Source organism: Cupressus sempervirens, chromosome 10, assembly GCF_028749045.1.
Source record: "Cupressus sempervirens isolate cs-2001-9-10 chromosome 10, ASM2874904v1, whole genome shotgun sequence".
Classification (NCBI taxonomy): domain Eukaryota; kingdom Viridiplantae; phylum Streptophyta; class Pinopsida; order Cupressales; family Cupressaceae; genus Cupressus; species Cupressus sempervirens.
Window position 1 is genome coordinate 270,465,793 of NC_143127.1, and position 21,572 is coordinate 270,487,364.

At 35.9% G+C, this 21,572-nt stretch overlaps 1 protein-coding gene across 3 annotated transcripts in view; it reads left to right on the plus strand.

Annotated features, from left to right (window-relative positions):
* OVA1 (methionyl-tRNA synthetase / methionine-tRNA ligase / MetRS (cpMetRS)) overlaps positions 1 to 21,572 on the plus strand; it is a 263,112-nt gene that overhangs the window by 72,557 nt on the left and 168,983 nt on the right. For all 3 annotated transcript variants that reach the window (XR_016358062.1, XM_089807421.1, XM_089807422.1), the window contains exon 4: positions 20,389 to 20,556. Coding sequence is in view for 2 of the 3 variants with exons in the window: in XM_089807421.1 (XP_089663547.1) it covers positions 20,389 to 20,556 (168 nt within the window). In the remaining variant the exon portion in view is untranslated. The remainder of the gene's footprint in view (positions 1 to 20,388; positions 20,557 to 21,572) is intronic.

The following is a 21,572-nucleotide window of genomic DNA, read 5'->3' on the forward strand; positions in this document are numbered from 1 at the left end:
GTTATATTTTTAAATATGATAGATAAATATTGTTTATGACACATTTAGTAACATTTTTATAAATTTAAGTGGATTAAATGACTTTAAGTTATCAAAAGTGGACATTTTATATGCAATTACATGTAAAATCCATCAATAGTGGACATTTTACATACATTTTACATGCCACTGCACATAAAGTTCAACTTGGTGGACCTTTTTGATGTCATTGCATCAAAAGGTTATCAAAAGTGGACTTTTTTGATTTCATTGCATCAAAAGGTAAGTTTTTATGTATTTGCATCCAAAATGTAAGATGCAACTTAAAATGTGCATTCCCTTCTAAAGGTCCAATTTGCCTTGTTGAAAGTTTTTAAAACATGCTATGCACCCAAAAAGGTCCAATTTTAACTAAAAGCATGTTTTAAATGTGTATTGACCTCTAAAAGGTCCGATTTTGAAGAAATGCATGCATTTGCTTTCTAAGAACCCAATTTTGATCATTGTGAGAGATTTACTTGGTGGATTTGCATGAGATCTTTCCCATTAGGGTCGTTTTTGCTTGGCAATGGATTTTCTAACATCAAAAATGGATTTATCTTGTTAAAAAACATTTTTTTCAAACTCCTTCCAAGGGCACGTTTTTGGAAAAATCTTCAAATAAATCCATTTAGAGTGATTTAAATCACGTTTTTGCAAGGAAAAGAGGCATTTTGACATTTTCAATCATTTGCAATACATCTTGGCTCACATTTTTGCACTTGGATGCCAAAAACAAATTCATTTCATGCCTTCTATGAATCACGTTTTTGCAAAAAAAGCCCAGAAAATTGGGGGTTTTATCCACTTTTTTGTATTTTGGAGTCACTTTTTTGCATTTTGATTCATGTATATGCATTTGGGGAAGTCTTTTTTGCATTCACAAGTCAAAAATAACTCAAAAACATGCATTTTTTGGCCATGTTTTTGCAAAAACGGCCTAGATTTTTGCATAAAAAAGTCATGTTTTTGTTCAAAAAACTCAAAAAATGGCAGTTCAGCCCATATATTTGGATCAAGAGGGGTTTCTTTTGAGTTTTGATGTGTGCTCTTGTCTTTGGAGACCACATTTTTGGCCTTCTCATGTCAAATTTGACCATTGAATGTCCCATTAAAACCAAGTTCAGGAAAAGTCAAAAAGTTGTTTGAAATCCGGATTTGAGGGAGAATTGTTCTTCAAGTCTATAAAACTTGCTATTTTGGCTCTTTAACCTCCAATTAAGTAGACATTTTCAAACTTGCTCATCAATTCATGCTTATCTTGCTATTTTCATGCATATTATAGCTTTTTATTGCACACTTGTCCATATATATGCCATGAAAAGTGCATTTTTTCTTTAAAAATGATGAAAACTCTCATTTTCACACTTTTGGAATTTCCCCAAATTCCAAATTCGAATTTGCACTTGAAAGCACTCTGCATATTGACATGTTTGAGTTTAAGACAAAAGGTATGTGTTTGTTTTGTGCTTGTTTTTTGTTGTTTGCTTTTTCATTTTTCTTCTTGGAAGAAATTGCAAGTTCTTTCCCAAGAACTTGAGCATGTTTCACTTCACTCCACATTCCATTTCCATCTTTCTATGTCACAACACTTCACATCGCATTTGACAAATGCGATTACATTTTTTTTTATCTCGTTCACCATTTGCACATGCATGTAATCCCATTTTCCGCTTCCATTTTCACTCATCTCACTTTTTTTATTCACTTGTACGACACAATTACATGAAATGCCTTACGTGTAATTGCATCTCAAAAGTCCGATTTTGATTAAAAGTCACTTTTTGAAAAGTCAAAAAGATGTCATTTTCATTTTCCATTTACTTTGACTTCACCTTGTCAGCAAAGATGACTATAAAGTTCATTTTCCCTCAAACTCCATTTTCCATTTCCATCTCTCCATATGCATTTGCACCTCCACGAGAAAATACATTTTTTCGAATCTTTCCATGCTTCGCACCTCATCTTCCATTTACACTAACATGTGAAAGCTCATTCACCATCCACCTTCGCATTCCATCTCACTTTCCATTCCTCATTACATGTTGCATTTACATGTAATCCATTTTCCGTGTAATGACATCTTGAAAGCCCAAGTCAATTGTTAAAGTCAAGAGTCTTCATTCCCATGCATTCCCATGCATTCCACTTTCATGTTTCAAAGCATTCCCATCCTTCTAAGCACTTTGCTTCAAAAAAAAGAGAGTTAAAGGTGCTGATGGAAAGTTATTTTGAGTTTACATCCGGACATCGTCAAGAAGGTTTTCAAAGTGTCAGAGACTTCGGTTTGTGTCAATCTACAAAAAGAGAATTCACGACAATTTGAGTGAGGAAAGCTTGAACATGTCATAGTTTTCAAATGACAACGGATAGTTCATCAAAGTCAGATGTTATTGAAAGACGCAACACCATGGTTATCAAGGTGAATGCAGCGGTACAAAGTACAAGAACTTTCAATCTTGTGATCATCCGAGAATGCATCGTGAAAGTACAAGGCCCTTCAGAACAATCCCTAGGATTGTTTCCTTCTTTTTTGTTTTTTCTCTTCTTCTTTCATATTTGTAGTTAGAGAGGATGCATGGCATGAAAAAATGTAATTACATGTAATGCAGGTTACATGTATGTAAAAGATGTAATGCTAGTTGCATGTAACCCTAAAACTTCTCTTCTTGTTAGACTAGGTCAAAGTTGGTTGAGTTGTTCCCACTTTTTCCTCCATCTTTTTCTCAACTCCTGTGCCTATATAAAGGAGTGCCCCCTCATTGTAAAAATCATCTTTTGTTGTATGCAAGAAAGCTCAGCCATATTTGTGCAAGCATAACTTTGATTGTGTAGTACAAATTTGGGAGAAAAAGTGAATAAAATAAGCAATTGGATTCGAAGCTTTGAGTGGAAGCAATTGTGATAGAGCACATTAGAAGCTTTGACTGTAATTTGTGCCTATTGTCTTGATTCATGTTATTATTATGTGTTCAATAAAAGAGCATAGTGATTTAAGAAGCAATCACAGCCAAAACTTTGACTAGGAGCAGTTGTGGAAATATATAGCTAGAAGCTTTGTCTGTAGCTTATACTTCTTTCTTAATTCACAAAATAGTTAAGTTATTCTTACATGTAGGAGTCTTTGTGCCCTAATTGTAAAAATTTTCCACATAGAAGTACGACCGGACTTAGCGCCAAACCAGTACATTTTTAGCTAGCCTTTGAGTTAGTGAAAGTTTATTGGTATCACTCCAGCTTTTAATAGAAGTGTAGTTAGAGATTCACCCTGCCTATTACTTGCTCCACGAGTAAGTGGATTCTTTCTTGAAAGATAAGAAGAAAGGATATTGGTAACACCCATTTTATAAAATCTCTTGACGTCTTGCTTACCTTGAGTTGATCCAAGGAACAATGAGAAGAGGGAGCCTTCCCTTTAAGGTAGGAGAGACTCTATCTCACATGCTGTGACTAGTCATCCTATCTTGCGATTGGATTTTTACCCAAAACTGTCGGTTGCAAAATATCCACCTAATAGGTTTCATCTTACACATTATTTCATTTTGTGTTTTCTTGAAGGAAAAATATGAAGTGAATGGAAATGCTTTTCCAAATTGATCAAGTAGGCATAGATGTTGGATATTGGTTCAAGTTGCTTAGGTCTTCATATGACTTTTTTCTTTCTTTTATGCTTGCTCCCAATATATGACTCCACTAGTAGTTGAGATACAAATGCAATCATAGTTTGAAAATCATAGAAAAACTATCTATCATGGGTACATATTCTAGTGTTGAGGCTTGCAAGTTTGAGGCATTCTGAGTGAATTTGTATAGTATAATTGAGCATAGTAAAATTAACTTTGCAAAAATTTGACAAAGACTCATCGAAAAATCGGCAACTTATAAAGTTATAAAAATTAAAATCACTTGAAGAAATATAATTTTTTTGTAGAATACTATTACAAAATGTATTGAATTAAAAATTGACGTCTTCAAAGAGAAAATGCATGGTTTTATAGCAAAGACAACATTTGAAAAACACATTTTAAGTAGTGTTTTACCTGTGTTGACATTTTTGCCCACATCTTTTGCACCTATAAAAATGCGAGGATTAAACTTGTGAAAAAGTCACCCAGCAAGAAAAATAGGGACTACTCAACAACTCAGAGAGTACTCGCGGAGTTTGCAAATTATGTAATTGAGTGCCAAGTTTAAAACTTAACGAGGATGCAGGGAAATTTGTTAGTAAAGAATGTATTTGGAAAACATACATCAACCTTGAAAAGGCATTAGCACTTTAGAAGTTACTAAATTTGTGCTCATTTTTTACTTTCTATTTGCTTTCAAATTTTTTCACTACAGCTGCATAGAAATGGATATGGTATTGAATCTGGAAAATGGTGAATTTTCAAGAAACTCTTATCTTTATATTGATACAACTAGATTTGGTAATTCAAGGGGTTGAATTCAATTGATTAAAGCATTGAATTCTCATTGTGGAGACCCAAGTTCAAATCCACATAGGGATATTTAATGTGGAATTCTATGTTATGACACATGCTATTCCATGGTTTCAAATGTGGATGTGGTCTCTAAATAAAGTTGATTTCTAAGTATTGACTGTTGGTCTTACATAGGTAATTTCTAGTATGTACTCAAAAGAGCTTGCATTAGTCTCCAATAAGTGCTTTTAAGAGCTTGTGACAGTCCCATATAGATGCTAGTATGAGAGGAATATTTGTAAATGATATTCAGGAGAAATTAAATTATAAAAGTATATAATTTGGTTTTAAAAGGCGATTGTTACTTCAAAGGCCTTAATTTGGGCTTGATGGAAGGGGTTTTGCCTCTCCATTGCACCCTATATCACAATTGGGAATTTTCAAGGTGTGCTTCCCCAGGCCTTGTGAGGGGTGCTGCCCTATTTGCCATAGAGGACTGTTGTGCAGCCCTTAATGACCTATCCTAGATTTATTAAAAAAAAAAAGCAAAAACAGTAAAACTTGTCTTATGCTATGCTGAATGGAAACCAGCAGTTTTCTCAAGTAATTAAATTCCAATTATACTTTTGTTTTAGTCATCTCAATTCTAATTAATGCTACTACGATATGTGAACTTTAGGTATAAGATGCAATATACTAAGTTTTTCTTTAAATTCACCATTCTTTGTTCACTTTTTAAGTTTACCAAGTTTTTCCAAATCCTCATCTAGTTTTTGTGCTGGATTTGAGTCCAGGTGAAAGTTGACTTTTTTGTTTTTTCTTAGTTTGAGTCTCAACTCTATGTTATGTATATTTAGAACATAATGATGCCAGAAAATGAAAGTTTGGTCAAACCTAATTATGCTGTGACTAAAATATATGTTCATTCCCAGCTACCACTTCAATGCCATATGTATAGGGGGTTTTTACTATACAAGGTAAATGGATACTTATCGCATGTAGTACAATAATATATAACACAAATTTAAGGTCCCTCCTCGCACGTACTTACTAAATATGAATTTCTCTGTTAAATTTGTTATAGGAGATTTGAACGGACATGAAGTAATGTTTTATGTTGTGAATGTCCTAATGAATTAAGAGAAGTTGATACATCTGTGTTTTAATACTTAGTGATTCAAGAACTACTACATTATCTTGACTAATTAAACATTTAAATTTCACTAACAATGATACAAGACATTTTCACCTGATTGTAAGGCTGTTGATTTTGATACCTTGATGATTAAGTTTTATGTTTTAGATAGTTCAATATTCTTTAATTGGTGATGTTATGATGTTTAGGTATATGCATGCCTAACGATTATTATACTAGTACTTAATCTGAATTAATGAATAAGTTATATATTATATTTATTATGTGATTACTGATGATTAAATGTGAGTAGAAATGAATTAAATAGGTAGTTATATGAAAGATTCATGTTTTAATTTATGTGATTTCCTTGATAAGTTATATATATATATATGCATGAGATTTTCTTGAGCTACTGATGTGTGCAGGCTATTTTAGCCGGAAAATCTAATGGAGAAATGAAATTGAACCTTATGTACCATTTGTAGAAACCAGGGTTGAGTCTAACAAAAGACGCAAACTCTGTTGTTCATATTTTATTTGTATCGTGGATTGAATGAATGTATCATTTTGTAATCTTTAAGTGTTAATGTTTTGTAATAAGTGATTTTCAGTGTCACTTGACACTTGTGAATTATATGCATTCCAGCATGATAGTTAGGGTTAACTGAGTAATCTAAAGATCTAAGTTGGACTTGATTAGTGACCTTTTTGCTAATCAGTTAGTAATCGAGATTAAGTACCCTAATCATGATTAGTGAGTAATCTACATTTTTTTGAAGGTTGTTAGAAAATCCTAAAATTTTCTAGCTTTTGATAGGTCCTTAATTAACCTTAAAGGCTAAAAATCATGAAATCTAAGTACCCAAGAGGTATGGGTATGGGTTGGGGGCATTTTCCACCCCCTAGCCCCTTTTGTTGACTTTTATGGTCACTCAAAACCCCATTTTTGCTTTATTGCGAAAATTGAATGTTTTCATCATGAGTTGGATAACTTTAACTCCACCTTGAGGTTAGCCTATGCCTAGTTGAGTTAGAAGACTAGAACTTTTGGGCAAGTGGGGGAGTTATTTTATTTTGGGAGTTGGTTGAGTTAGTGTCTTATTTAGAGGGAAGTTTGAGAGGGTTTGAGTGTTCATCCAACCTCTAGTTTTAGAGTGGAATTCAGAATTGAAGGAGAAGGAGAAGAAAACAAGCTCATCTCAAATTTGTTCATTTGCCATAACCCGATTTTGAAAGTAGGAATACTTCACCTCATTTTGTTCATGTTGTGTTTTATGTTTCAGTTTTATTGCATATGTATGTTCGTGTGTGTGTGTTGAGTATGTTTGGGAGGGATTGAAATGAGTTTTCTTGAATGGTTTTTCTTTGATTTTCGAAGGGATTGTATGGGTTGTATTGACATTACTCACCCTTGGATAGGGCAGAAATGGCCATGTACGGGGGAAGGTTTTTAATTAGACTCCAATAGTGTAGAGTCTTTTCTCAGGACGAGAAGAGGGAGAGAGGGTAGAGTCTTATGGGCCCCTACTCGTCAACACAAACCACGTATGAGTTTTGGAATGTAAGAATGAAAGAACGACAGTTCTTGAGTTTATAGCCCCAAAAGGGCACCTATTATGGTGTTGTGTCTGACGTCTCCTTTTGGAAAAATCCACCTTCTTCCTAGTCTGGTTCAATGTCGAACCTGTTGTGCAAACTCGAAATGGGAGTGAATGTTTGATTCTGTCTTCATGTTATGACTGGTTGTCTCCCGATCAGTTTTTGTTCTCTCCATGATCACTGTGATGTATTGCAGAATTCATAATGGATCCCTTGTTAAGGACCAAGAAGGAAATTCAAAATTGTTAATGGATTTCAAATCTATTGGGAGATTTCTCTTCGGGATAATGATTCTGTTGTAATAATGTGATTGTAAACTTATTGTGGATACGACTACGATCTTGGATTTTCTTCCCTGGTTCTTTCCTGAGGGAGTCCTTGAATTAGATGATTAAAATCGAAAAAAAAAATGTTCCTTTCATATGGTATTTTCTATGATTTAAATGTGTATGCATATGTTCAAACACTAATTAGTAGAAATGATGTTACTTAAGTTTTGCAATTTTTATTTCAACATGGAATAGAGGAAAGGCAAGTCATACGATTGGTGTATCATTTTGTATTTTCGAAGTTATTGAGAAGAAAAATATTCATTTCCAAGTGCATCGATATAGATTAAACATTACACTACTAATAGTCCTAGGATAATCTACCTTGGATATGATTAATTGTTTAATAGACACATTGATAAATAATTAGATTTAAAAATAAGTTGGAATGCATGCTTCTTACCTCTCAAGTTGCCCTTTTCTATTGGTCCAAATATCATCACTAGAAAAGTTGAAATTAAAACCATGTAACTTTGCCCCTTTAGAAAATTTTGAAAAAAAAATATACTCAAAAAATAAACATCTACAGGATGCTGGTTTATACATGAGAGCTTTTGCAATTCAAATAAATCATAGGGAATATTCCCCTAAGATCCCCTTAAATATCTTGGATATTAAAAAAAAAAAGAAAACAAATAGTAGTTATGATATTCAACTATAATTAAAATATCTTAAAAAGGTACTAAGTAAATTTTAAAAAATAAATAAATTCACACAAACCTTTTTCTCCATCCTTACCCACTCCTTATTCTCACCTAAAAAACTTTCTAAACTTAATGGTGACTAGGCGCAAGGTTAACAAGAAAATAGGGGGCAAGCAAGTCAAAAAATTAATTAAATGCTTTCTGGCATGTCCTTTTTCCCCCCACGTGAACTTCCCATCTTCCCATTTTGGACAGCAAACTCCACTTCCCCATGCCAATGATGTCACACATCTATCCTTGGAGTAGAGGATAAAATGGGAGTTTTAACATGGAAACTCCCCCCCAAATTTGATTTGGTGAATGCAGCTCTGTTTTAATTTTTTGCAAATTTGCACATCACCTCCACCATGCAAGAAATCAGCGCCTTGTTTTCCTTGATCAGCGTGCAAAGGTTTTGGTAGACGTGTAAAGGGTGGTGGCCAAGTGGCCTTAGGGGCTAGGTTAGTAAGATTTTAATTTTGTATTTAGTTTTATTAAGTTAGATTTTAGTATTGTTAAAGTGTTGGTTAGTAATGTTAGTTAGGAATTAAATTGTGTAAGAATTTCATAGATTTTAGAATTTATTATTAAAAGTTGTGGTTAATGTAGTTTGTGTTAAAATTAATTTGTGAAGGATAAATTTTAGTTTGTAATTGTTAATTTAGAACTTAGTATTAGCTAGAGTATAGTTAGTATTAGTTAACATTTTTATTATTGAGTTAGTTAGGATTAGTTGTATTAGTAGAGTAAGTTAATTATTAGTTTTAGTTAATTGTATTATTTATTAATTAGTTAAGTTTTAGATTTAGTTAGTCCTTGTAAGTTTTGATGTTAGTGATTTTTTATTATTTTGGTAGGTTAGTGTAAATTAGAAATTATCAACTTTAGTTTTAGTGTTATTTTTTATTAATGAAGTTAAGTATTAGAATTTTTTTTTATAGTAATGTTAGTGATAAAGTTCATTTTATTTTACTTTTAGTTTTTAGTTTGTAATTTTAGCAATTAGTTTTATTTTCTAAGCAATTTAATTATTATGTAATTTAAAATATGAGTAAAATTGCAATAATGGAATATTAGTTGTATTGTAGGTTTAAGTTAAGCTAGTTGATTTATTTAATTTGTTTAAAGAACTAAATTTAGAATTGTTATGTTAGTGATTAGTGCTTCTTAATTTGAATTTTAGTATTTATTAAAGTTAATAGTAGAGATTAGTGAATTAGTTTATTTTAATGTTAGTGTTTATATTGTGCTTAGATTGAAAGTTAGTGTTGTTGTATTTTTAAAATGTTTTCATTTAGTATAGGTTATTAAATTTTGTTAGACTATTGGATAAAATTTTAAGTGTTGAATATATATATCTAGATAGTGGTTTAGTATTACGTGTTTAGGATGATTTGATTATTTATTTTATTTATAATATATTACTTTAAATTAAAGAATAATAATGAAGCAAATGTCAAAATCAATTTAATAACGAATGCTGAGGTTTAACGATCTAGTCTTACACATTGATTTTAAACCTAATTGGAATGGTCAAGGTATTGATAGGAAAACTTGTTGATGTCTTGCAATGTACCTATGTCTTAACTGAATTAAACCCCTCATCAGCTAAGTGGTGTTATTAATCTTTAAAAAAATAAATTTACATGTGTTTTTGCTCTCGTATTTTGGGCATGACAACAAAACAAATACTTTATTCATATACGCAATAAGCACTCCAATGCTTACAATATGATCATGATGTCTCAATAGTCTCTGCGGATGATGTACATATACTTTTCCGAAGGAGTGACTCAACCATCAGGCACCCTTTTGGATACAATTCTACTCGTTGGCTACAATATAGAAATTTACCGACAACATCATCTGCCCCAAAAAGTAAAGCCATCTTCAGATAAGAAAATAGAGACAACCTTTACAATAAAATTCAAATTACAACCAAAACAATTAATTACACCAATATTTAGACACTAAGAAGAGGGAAGCGTTCGTGGTGTAGTAGCCATCCGTGCCCTAAGCTCGTTCAGCTCTGCTCGTAGCTTATACACTTGCTCCTTCCGTACTTTCAATTCTGCTTCAGCCTCCATTTGAAGCTCCAAAGCTGATTGCATCATTTTAGCAATCCTTCCAAGCTCTCTCTTTTTCCTCTACCACCCGCTCCTTCTCTGTTGCTAACTATTCCTTCTTCGGTTCCACCTTCTGTAGTTGACTCTGTTGGGCTAACAATGCTACCCTCTTGGATTCCCAAGCTGCTCTCTTCGCGGCTAGCCTGGTAGCTGACTCCTTCCAAGCCCTCTCCGCTGCTACTTGGTCTGCTCGGCTCCTTCGAAGGGTGTAATACACATCCTTGTGTATCTCGACTATCTTCTGAGTCAAAACTTCTACTTGGCTCTCCATACTTGAATCTCTCGTAGTGGCCTAATCCTGGCACATCTCTACAATCTCCACACTCGACCATCCTCGCTCCTTAAAACAAACTGTAAAGGCCACGGGACATCCTAATCTCATGAAGGATCTCCCACTCTCTAGCTCCTTTACTATTGAATCCAAGGCCTGTATCTCTGCAGTGTCCACACTCAACCATCCTCGCTCCTCAAAACAAACTGTAAAGGCCACCAGACATCCTAATCTCATGAAGGATCTCCCACTCTCTAGCTCCTTTAATAATGAGTCCAAGGCCTGTGTCTCTGCAGAGGCCACTACTTGATGAGCCCAAGTCTCTATATCAGCGAAGAATGCCTCTCTCATTACTATTTCTGGTGCTACTGGAGGCTGTTGCTGAGCACCCATAGCCCTCTCTACTGCTTCCACCATCTGCTCAACAACGCTATGTGGTAGTCCATCAGTCTGTGTCGGGTGACTCTAATCCACTTGTGTCTGTAGAGGATCTTCCTCTGGAGCTACTTCTCGCGTAGGTCTATGAAGGTATGTTGCTTGAGGTGTTCGTGTATGGTGAAACCTCGTACACAGGTACGTGCTCAACCTCTGGGTTATGCTCTCTCTGTCTAGCTCCTCAGGCGATGCTAACAATGTTGTATCCATCGTAACTACTGCATCTAAACCCACTATCTCCAAATGAACACCTAACATCCTCACACTCTTGCCTGTTGGTATCTCCATCACTTCGTCCTGAGTGCCCATCTTCTCATCAGGTACTAGCACCCCAACCCTTGCCTCTGGTATGGTTGGCAAAACCTCCTGAGCAGGCTCCATCATTACCTCGGGAACGATTGTCTCCGTCGATGATGGATGTGTCTCTGCATCAGGCTGAATCACAACTGTAACCAGAGTCATCACCACTGGCTGTCTAAATTGACCAAACCCCGGAATGTCGTGTATACCTACTGGGACTAAGTGTATCGTCGCTGAGAGTGCAGGCCACAAAAATCTCAATGGTGTAGCTGTAATTGCTTCTACCTCCTCGTCCTCTTCATCCTCCTTGTCGGTCTCACTCTCCTCAGAAGAAGTTTCCTCGTGACCATTGTTAGTATTTCCGCCTCCGATCTCGGTTGATTTTGTCCGACTGTGGTCTGGCTGCCAAGTGTATCCAGATGCCTCCACTGCATGATCGGGGGTTTGCTCGGTGCGAGTGGTCCCGGTTTGGCCTCTAGCGCATTGTTGGGGATCATCCACGTTGTTGTTTGCAAGAATAGCTTGATGCCATAGAGTGGCATGTAGAACGTCTTGTGCTGCAGTGTCATAAATTTGTACACCCGTTCTGCCAACAATATAGCCCAGTCATAGACTCTTCCATTCAAGATCTCGTTCATCATTGCCACCTGTGGGAAAAATGTCTAAAGCGCGGTTGGATCTTGTGAGGCGACTTTTACTACATCCATAAGACAATGCCAGTGCCCTTCCAGCACGTTGGACTTCTTCAATCCTCTACCCTTCGATGTGTCTGTGAGAGCTTCTTGCTCCATCTATGTCAAATGTTAGGATTAAACCGCGGGCGAAAATAATAGTTACATGCAAATACAACCAATATTAGAAAATAATATATCACAAAGAAAAGAACAGAAGACACCAAGACTAAATGTGGTTCACCCAAACCCTGGGCTACGATGTAATGACCCTGCTCAAATCTGATCTCAAAATGCTGATAAAGGTTCAAGAAAACACTTTGCATACAAGGGTCATATGACTGATATAGAATTTCAGTTTTCTTTTATGGCTCTTTCCTTCACTTAGCATCAATAAGAATGCTTGCAAGAAGACTCTAAATTGACTAAACAATGACCTAACATGAATGTGCAACTTATTTTGACAATATTCAATGCATATATGTGATTGAAACTACTTGCAATATGCAGCTACAACAATTAATAATTTTGACAAACACTTGGAATGCAACCTGTGATGGCGTTAATGCACTTATAGCCAAGTGGCATTAATACAAACACTTGGTATGCAGAATTATAACATTATTTATGCCTAAAAAGAGAACCTAAAGCGAATTGACATTTTGTCAAACAATTGGCATGCAAACTAATAAACTGATCATGAATTATAAATACATATTCAATTACACTATATCAGACCAGCAAATTATGTCTCCTTTATTGCACATAAAATGTTAATTACAATGCTATTATCAAATGGCCAAGACTCTTGGCTTACATCCGCAAGAATAATGCTTAAATCTGTTACAACTTTCACCTACAGCATTACCTTTTAATATGCATCTAAATGATAAGAACAATGCATGTAATATCTAAAGGAACCTGATTGTAGATGGCTGTAATAATTTTCTCCAATGCTGCCTTTTTGCTTTGCTTTTTCGGATTTTCTTTTTCACTTGCTTTTTTCGGATTTGTTTTTTCGCTTTGCTTTTTCGAACTGCTTTTTCGGATCTGCTTTTTCAGACTGCTTTTCCGGATCTGCTTTTTCGGACTGCTTCCAAAAACTCAATCCCTCAGGTAGTCTGAGTATACAAATTAAGCTCAACTTGAAATGGTTGAATACCACTTCCAAAGTGCAACCCTTCAGAAGGTCTTTCACTTCCTCAGTTATGCAATCTCTTGAGAGGTATCATTCTCAAGGGATTATGCTGAATATTTGCAGACCTAGATGGTGCCACAAATGCTCATAGAGATAAGGTAGTAGAATCATCAAATCAAGTATGTTCAAATGAGAGGCCAAGCCCTCTATTTATCCACTTTTCTAAGAAGTTACTAAGAACTTCTAGAAGCATCCATTATAAAATCCCATTATAATGCACTTTTATAATTAAATAACTTTATAAAATAAAAAGTGCAACTCAGCTTAGAATTATAACATGTAGGCCCAATATAAGAAGTAATGATAAAATATAAATAATATCTCCAAGAGCATAATAAACCATCAAATCCCCAAATAAACGCAAGAATGACTCTCTCATCACAACCACCCGTCTACGAGAGTCTATGATAGTGTGATAGACTGATCCGGCACGTAAAACGATGCCAACCAAAACGGGGACATTACAGTCCGCCCTTCCTAAAATTGCTTGTCCCCAAGCAATGGCTGAACAACAAACTAGTCAATCCACTTGGATCCCAAATGTAGTCATGAACCATACTGCTGTCAGTCAACGTGGGCTCCAGTGACAACCTCTGAAATATAACCAAGAGGAATCCATGAATGGATCGTGAACAACTATGCAACTGAACTCCAAATCCACTATTGCCACAGTGAAAAACCCACGAGACACAAACTCTCAAAACATCAAAACCCAAGTAGAGTGAGCAACCCAAACTGCCAACACCATCCACACAACCCACCGTGTTATGCGGAATGCACACTCCAACTCTGCTACAATGGTGACCACTCCTGCATGAAACTGCACCAAATACAGAGAATCCACACACTGTAAACCTACTGCAATCAACACAACTCTGTAAATCACCGGCCACTGTCTCATAACCATAACTCCCAGGCATCGCTGTTGGCGAATAGTCATCACATGATAGATAGCAAGAACAAGAACCCAAACCAAATCTGACGGCCATCCAGTCCTCAACACCTGGATCCAATGCAAACTGATGAACATACCCTGCAGTATAATGCTGATTAAAAGAACCAACCTCAGTTGACAGCTCGCCATACACAGGTGATGCAACCCACTGCAACTGATCACTAACCAAGCCAGAACTAACTATTACTTCCGAAGATATTGCCAAGGGAGTAGTGTCACTAGGAGGAACCATGCCAACTGCAAGTTCACCAACATCACACAAGATCTCTGATACAACATCACTAGTCTCCTTGCCATCCGTAGTAGAGACCACCACCAAGTCAAACATACCACCATGCTCAGCTGTAGCGCCCAACTCAACTGAACCTGCCTCCAGTGGAAATGAACCAATCATGCCAATACTGGTATCAAGGACAGATATATCCTCATCTCCACTGCCTCTATCAACCTTGACCATGGACATCCTCGGATCACCAGACACCGCGACCTGTGACTGTACAGAATCTGGTAAAGACTGAAGTCACTCTAACTCCATGGTCACCTCAGCCAAATGAAAATGTGACTCCTCGAAAGCCAACTGTGTACTCTCAAGGCACTCAGAAGTCACCTCGAGCTGCTGAGTAAGCTCACTCACCTCATCTTCCTTGACCAATAATGCGTCATATGCTGTACTGCCCCACTCCATAAGATAATCTCTGTCGACTACCAACTGAATATAATTTTGTCTCAGAATCCAGATAGCCTCCCATAAAGAGTGGATCTCTATCAAGGAAAGGTAACTGCCTCCCCGCTCATCACTAGTAGGAGAACCCCATCCATAAATTGCTAACAACTGACGAGCAGCATTGAAATGCTCGCAACGATAGTAATGTCTCTCTCACTAATTCTCAGCTGACTAGACACATGATTGTGCTGGCTGATCAAACTCCTATACTCTACCCCTGGTACACTGTCCAAAGGAGTAACCCCAGAGTAGCTATTGTCTGTAATATTGCCATCCAAATTCTGCAGTCCAATTGCTGAACTCGTATCATCAAACGGAGTGACTGAAGCATCAGCATAAACCTCCGTATCAAAGGAACTCGCTGAAGAGACTAAGTCCTCGACACTATCCACAACATCCCCTTGGGTGTCATCTGTAATAATCAGATCCTGGGACTCTTCTGTAATTTCTCTCATATCTGAGAGATCATCAACCCATTCCAACAAGAATGGTCAATTGGATACATGAACAATGCCCAACACAGGTATATAAAAACTTATTCCAGCATCAGACAAGCTACTGGCATGGATGAGAACTACACCTAGTAAACTACTAATCAAGTCCATGATGGTGCATCCGATACTATTACCAAAAAATGATAGATATCTCCCATCCAAACATTCCCAAGTACTAAGATAAGGATCCCAACAACTAATCCATGAACGAAAATCAACTGGCAACTCAAGTAAACTCCTCACCTGAGTAATGTGAACAATACCAATTGACTTCACGCACCTGTCTACTGTACCCACTACAATCTCTGAATCCAGAGTGTGAATGCTAGACATACTCATATCATCATCAACATGTGACCCAACTGTAAAAGAAAACTGAGTCCCTGCCATATGCGCTAACTCCTGAACTGAACTCACCTCAAGACAAAGCTCGTCCACATGTCTCTCAGAATCCTGGAGAGCCAACTGAGTATACATCAAGGAATTTCGAGTATCCTCTAGCTCATGAGAAAATCGGTTGACCTCCTCTCCCTTCTTCTTCAATGCATCTGAATAGATCCCCACAAGATTAAGGAGATGATTGCGATCTGAAAGTAGGTGTATGTAACTTACCTTCATTGCTTCCATGCCTTCCTTGATTTGCTGTAAGTCGTCACAAGAACCTGCTGTGACTCCTTTCGGTCTCTCCTGTAGTTGAATCATCCAAATGTGATTCTCGATCAATCCACGCATCCTGTCATGATGAGATAAAGCCGCGACAATATCCTTTTTCTTCGTCTTTAGCTGGCTTGTGAAAACACGTGAAGAATTACTAGCCTGTATCTCATGCGAAGAAGCATCCAACTATGCCTGATACTCATTTTCTGCAAACTCCTGAATGCTCACTTTCTGATCAACCATACTATCCTCAAACATGATAATATCCTCAACTGTTGTAACTTCATCTAGCCCAACTGTACTGGAATCACTATCTGTGTCTATCATGCAGTCCAGTGTGCCTGTGATATCAACTTCTGATGCAACTGGCTCAACCTGCACAACATTTGTAACCACTTTTGCGTGTGAAGATGATGCAGATAAACTTGAAGATGTGCTAATGTCTATTAAACTCCTCATACAAGTTTCTGCCTGTCATAGGAAAGGTACTTTGATCCTTAGGCCTATCAATTAGGCTCCTTAACCACGTACATGCCATAGGTGACACATTCCTCTTTTTTGTCCAAACCCACCATAAATCTTTTGCCAAAAGTTTAGAAATTTCATCCTTCTCAAACAAGATTGTGAACATGATGGAGTGCATCGATACTAATACGCTGTTGGGATGAAACTGATCCATAATATTCCAAAATGTGTTGAACATCTTGCGAATGTCACTGATACAACCTATTGCCAGCATAATGTTTTCAAATCTACACCTTGCAAATACTTCAAGTAATCTTGCCCTTTTTGTGAAATAAGAGTCCCGGATGTTGTCCAACTTTTCGAAGTTTTTTACCATGGCGTGAAGTATCTCTCTCATAATCTGATCGTCATAAGAATTAAGGCCAGCTATTATCCTCGTGATTTCACTAATGCAAGAGAGAGCTGCAAGTCTTATCACCTCATCATGATGTCTCAATAAGTGGGGCTTAACCATCAAACCAAATGTTGTAGATAAAGCTGTTTGCATAGCATCGGGTTTTGACTGATCAATCTTGCCTAAATAATTTTCCAACTCCTCCAAAGTTTTTAGAAGGTCCTCTGTTCGCTGAAATGGGCAATCTAATTTCTTCTTTACATTGTGCATTCTTTCTTCCAAATCCCTGTCTCCTGTTAACACCATACTGATAATTGAATTCATTCTGAAATAACCCAGTCAGGCTGGCAGGAAACCGCTCTGATACCACTGTAATGACCTTGCTCAAATCTGATCTCAAAATGCTGATAAAGGTTCAAAAAAAAACTTTGCATACAAGGGTCATATGACTGATATAAAATTTCAGTTTGCTTTTATGACTCTTTCCTTCACTTAGCATCAATAAAAATGCTTGCAAGTAGACTCTAAATTGACTAAACAATGACCTAAGATGAATGTGCAACTTATTTTGACAATATTCAATGCATATATGTGATTGAAACTACTTGCAATATGCAGCTACAGCAACTAGTAATTTTGACAAACACTTGGGATGCAACTTGTGATGGCGTTAATGCACTTATAGTCAAGTGGCATTAATACAAACACTTGGTATGCATAATTATAACATTATTTATGCCTAAAAAGAGAACCTACAGCCAATTGACATTTTGTCAAACAATTGGCATGCAAACTAATAAGCCGATCATGAATGATAAATACATATTCAATTACACTATATCAGACCAGCAAATTATGTCTCCTTTATTGCACATAAAATGTTAACTACAATGCTAGTATGAAATGGCCAAGACTCTTGGCTTACATCCGCAAGAATAATGCTTAAATCTGTTACAACTTTCACCTAGAGCCTTACCTTCTAATATGCATCTAAATAATAAGAACAATGCATGTAATATCTAAAGGAACCTGATTGTAGATGGCTACAATAATTTTCTCCAATGCTACCTTTCTGCTTTGCTTTTCCTGATCTGCTTTTTCACTTGCTTCTTTCGGATCTGCTTTTTCGAACCGCTTTTTCGAATTGCTTTTTCGGATCTGCTTCCAAAAACTCAAACTCTCAGGTAGTTTGAATATACAAATTAAGCTCAACTTGAAATAGCTGAATACCACTTCCAAAGTGCAACCCTTCAAAAGGTCTTTCACTTCCTTAGTTATGCAATCTCTTGAGAGGTATCACTCTCAAGGGATTATGTTGAATATTTGCAGACCTAGATGGTGCCACAAATGCTCATAGAGACAAGGTAGCAGAATCATCAAATCAAGTGTGTTCAAATGAGAGGCCAAGCCCTCTATTTATTCACTTTTCTAAAAAGTTACTAAGAACTTCTAGAAGCATCCATTATAAAATCTCATTATAATGCACTTTTATAATTAAATAACTTTATAAAATAAAAAGTGCAACTCAGCTTAGAATTATAACATGTAGGCCTAATATAAGAAGTAATGATAAAATATAAATAATATCTCCAAGAGCATAATAAACCATCCAATCCCCAACTAAATGCTAGAATGACTCTCTCATCACAACCACCCATCTACGAGAGTCCGTGCTAGACTGATTCGGCATGCAAAACAATGCTAGCCAAAACGGGGACATTACATATGTCTACCAAATAGCAAGTCCAATATTTTTACGATCTAGTGATTATAACCTGATTACAATCTGTAATCCCTTACAACTCAATATTGCCGTAAGAACCAATTTTCGCATCACCGTATAAAACAATCCCTAACCCTAGCTCTTTTATACAAGTATTTTTACCGCTTTAGGGTTATAATTAATAATTACATGTCGGCCCAAAATCTTGATAAAATAGGGCCCAAAACTTTTTCTGGCCCCAAAGAATTTATGAAGTATGTACAGTACTTTCCTGATCAGTCATCACAAACTAACATCAAATCCCCACATACCAGCTGTATCAATTGTGTCTTTCATTCCCAACTCAACTTTTTCAGTTTACTGTCTATTTTCCTTCCCCCTTGTGCATGACCAAGTATCTCAAATACTTGTGTGAAGTCCGTTGATCTGAATGATATTACCAAGTTGCATCCAATATAGGCAAATGTACAAGTTAGAGAGAACCTATCATATGTTTCTATCATGAGGCGTAGAAACCCTTCATAATCTCGAATACAAAATACATGCATTTGTATTACCCATTCAACCTGTGCCTTCTGAATGCTGGCCTTCACTGGATGGTTATTAGGTGTCTCCTGCCACCACTTCTTGCATTCTGGTCCATTCAACCCTTCAAATGAAACATTCTGCGCTGTAGGATTATCCGACACAGCCGACTGTGTTGTTTGCTTCCCTTTCTTTTTGCTTGGTCATGTACTTGTGCCTCCTGCAACATGTACTCCGAATGGAAAATTCTTTACGTTCCTGTAAATGGATACTTATTGCATGTAGTACAATAAGATATAACACAGAACAAATACTTTATTCATATACACAATATGCACTCCAATGCTTACACAATGATTATGATGATGTCTCAATAGTCCCTACGGTTGATGTGCATATACTTTTTGTAAGGGGTGACTCATCCGTCAGGTGCCCTTTCGGATACAATTCTACCCGTTGGCTATAGTATACAATTTACTGACAATAGGGGGCTTCCATGACCTAGAGAGCATCCTTTAGAATAATTCATTGAAGTGTAGTACTATAACTACGATTTGTACTAATGACATTTTAGTATAGGACGAGTTTATTTGTTGTCACAAATATGACATTTTAGTATAGGAGGAGTTCATCTGTTGTCACAAATTTGTCTTTAATAAACCATAATACAATTCTTTATTGAATGAAATCGTTCTCAGTCCCTCCACAGGTTTATTAGTTGGTGCTCCATTGACAATAATTGAACATATCATCCATTTTTTCCCTAGAATAAGTTGTGCACATGTATATTGGGATTGTGATGTATTGGTATGATATTGTTTACGGTTAGCAAAAGTCTTTCTTGGGACTATATTGGCAAATTGAAAGGTAAAGATTTGTCTAATAAATTGGGTGAAACTAAGATGGGGCTAGGAAAATATCAGAAAGAACCCAGAAAACATGTGGGAAAATTTGATTTTCCCAAATAAATTGGGAAAACATTGGTTTGACTGATAATAAAATAATAAATAAAGACTAGAGATAGATTGGATACTAACAATTGAGAGCAGTCTATGTAGCACATTCTGAGAGTTTCATGTGATAGATTTCTTATAAACTAGTGTCTTCTTTGCATTTTGCTTGTAAATGAATATGGCAAATAGTTGTCACAATCTATAATATTTTGCAGGTTTAAACCAATGGAAGTCTTGGTTTAATTGTTTCAGTAAAGGTACCTTTCATTGTATGAAAAGTCTCAGTTTAAATTCTCTTATTTATTGCAGGATGAAAATATGTTGCTAGAAGGAAAATTCTGTCCTATTCATAGGAAGCCATGTGAGAAGCGGAAGGAAGATAATTACTTTTTTTCTCTCTCAAAGTACCAAAGACCACTCGAAGAGTTATTGACTGCAAATCCCCTCTTTGTTCAGCCAGCAAATCGTTTGCATGAGGTTGTTTATCGAGCATTTTTGGATTATGTACATTGTAACATGTTTGGGTGCATATTTTTAATTCAGTTATCTAGATTCTAAATAATAATGGGTTTTTCAATTTCCAAGTCACTGCTTTATCGTTACACCCTCTCCAAAATGAAGAGGCAATTGTTGGTTGTCATTCAAATGGGAGAGAAAAAAATTTCTTAAGAAGGAAATGATTTTGGCATTGGAAGTTCAAATTATCATCTTTCTTTCTCAATTCTAACATGTCTTGTTTCTTACTCATTGTTTTTGCATCATACTAGTTTGAATGTGTCCATTTGTGATCTATTTGAGTTTGTCTCCTTATTGACTTCAAATCATAATCTCCACATATATTGTGGGAGAAGTTTTGTGGCCAAACTACCAAATTCTAGAAGTTTTCAATTAGATTTGAGTCAACCATGTAGTAGTAGGGGATGTGAGCATCAATAAGAATTATGATAGATTAACTAGAAAACATATGAAGTTAGTGTTTATAGTTCATACGCTATACACTTTTCTCCACATACCATTTTATCCAAGGCACTGATTGATGGTTAATTAATCATGATTTTAAAACTTTGTATCATTTTAGTTGAAAAATCATAAAAATTATTGATATTTGAAAGATAGGGAAAATAGTGATTAATATAAAATTTAAACCCAAAAAAGCGAATTGACAAAAAATTCGGCTAATGAAAAAAATACTCTAGTTTTTATATTTTAAAGTAAAACCAGCAATCTAGGATTGCTATGTTGTGTAGTATACTTAATTCTCTTGAATGCTTTGATGAGGAATGTTGTGCTTGGAAAGATTTGCTCATACATAACCAAACATCAATCCCTAACTCAAAATATGGATTAACTATTGGAGTAAATTATTATTTAGTCACATGCTTAAGCTTAATTTAGGCATTATTGATTAATTAATTAGGTGCACATTTTAATTGTTGGTAGTTTTAGGGTTATTCGTACCTACTGGTTTATTTCTTGCCTTTATAAGCAAGGTT